The following is a 1,847-nucleotide window of genomic DNA, read 5'->3' on the forward strand; positions in this document are numbered from 1 at the left end:
ACAACTATTCTCAACAGATAAGAAAATAAAAAATCAAGATCAGAAATGTAATCCTAGACTAGAAACAAAACTAGCAACGCAGAGATAAGATAAATTGACCAAGAATTAATGAACAGAATATTTTGACTTGTACAAAAATATTTCCTTAAATCAAATTATTTTTGAAAAGGCTATATATATTTAAAATGTATGATAAGTTCAAAGATAATGCACTAGAATTAACATAAATATTCAAACACATGTATATATTTCCTAAATAATAAGTCTTTTAAAAACTAATATTAGTTTGCAGTCTCCATTAAACTCGTAGTATTTTTAGATTATTGATCCATTCTTCCCTGTATGAGGAGTACAAAGGAAGGAGAAGGAAAATTGTTGGGGTCAAAATGGAGGATGTCAAAAAGTACCCCTGAGATTAAAAAAAATATATATGGTCTACTTTCTATTGTCAATCAGGAAACAAGAATCATGGAGGGGAAACTCAATAAGAAAAAAAGAAGAAGAAAGAAATAAAACCTGCGGAGCAAAAGGGGGAGATACAGTTCAAGAATAATCTCCAATTTGATTTATCTAACTACAGTTAATAGAAATCACAATGAAATTGCTGAATGGTATTTCTATTTCTCATTCTAGGATATTTTTCTAACAGACTTATTCTTCCATAGCAATTATGTCATCTTTTCCTAACATCACTTCCTCTTCTCTAATCTTTTTCCTGATGGGAGTTCCAGGATTAGAAGCTGCCCATACCTGGATCTCAATCCCCTTATGTTGTCTCTACATAACTGCCCTCTCTGGGAATGGTATAGTCCTATTTGTCATCATCACCGAGTCAAGTCTCCACGCACCTATGTACTATTTCCTCTCTATGCTCTCCGCCACCGACCTGGGCTTGTGTATTTCCACACTAGTCACCATGCTGGGCATATTCTGGTTCAATGCAAGACAGATCAGTTTCCATGCCTGTGTTGCTCAAACATTCTTCATTCAACTCTTTACTGTCATGGAGTCTTCAGTCCTCTTGGCGATGGCCTTTGACCGCTTCGTTGCCATTTGTAAGCCACTGAGATATGCTACCATCTTGACTGATTCTAGAATCCTCAAAGTGTGGTTTGCCATCCTTATCAAGGGCACAGCGATCCTAACGCCGCTGGTCCTACTTCTTAAACGTCTATCCTTCTGCCAAAGCCATGTGCTCCATCATTCTTACTGTTTCCATCCTGATATGATCCAGCTCTCATGTACTGACAATAAGATCAACAGTGTTCTAGGACTTACTGCCCTCATAGTTACTGCAGGAGTGGACTCCATCTTTATTCTTCTCTCCTATATATTGATTATTAAGACCATCCTAAACATTGCTTCCCCAGAGGAACAGCATAAAGCCTTTAGCACTTGTGTCTCCCACATAGGTGCTGTTGCCATTTTCTATATCCCTCTCATTAGCTTGTGCTTTGTCCATAGGTTTGGGAAAAAGGCACTTCCTTATGTACACACTCTTATGGCCAGTGTGTATTTGCTTATTCCGCCAGTGATGAATCCCATTATCTATAGTGTGAAAACAAAGCAGATCCGTAGGTCCATTAAAAAAGTCCTCTTTCCCAAGGGATCTGAGCTCTGACTCTAACCCCTTTGTAATAAAGTCTACTCCTTAGTAATAATTTCCAAGACCTAGTGCTTGATCAATATGATCTCTTCTATCAGTGACCTGACATCAAAAAAACTAGGAGGTTGGATGTATCAGGTGGGAGATGCAGTTTGGCAAAAATTTATTTTTTATTTTCAGTAGAAATAGTACTAATCTACTCTTTAGCAATGAGCAATGAAATGTCCTAATATTATGGATA

The 1,847-nt window shown here is 37.1% G+C and overlaps 1 protein-coding gene across 1 annotated transcript; it reads left to right on the top strand.

Annotated features, from left to right (window-relative positions):
* The first annotated feature begins 670 nt into the window (after positions 1 to 670).
* Positions 671 to 1,621, top strand: LOC101395002 (olfactory receptor OR51C1-like). Its single transcript, XM_004434130.1, has one exon. The coding sequence runs from the start codon at positions 671 to 673 to the stop codon at positions 1,619 to 1,621; it is 951 nt and encodes a 316-aa protein (XP_004434187.1).
* The last annotated feature ends 226 nt before the right edge of the window (positions 1,622 to 1,847 follow it).

This window comes from Ceratotherium simum, chromosome 7 (assembly GCF_057802395.1).
Source record: "Ceratotherium simum simum isolate JZ-2026a chromosome 7, ASM5780239v1, whole genome shotgun sequence".
Taxonomy (NCBI): Eukaryota; Metazoa; Chordata; class Mammalia; order Perissodactyla; family Rhinocerotidae; genus Ceratotherium; species Ceratotherium simum.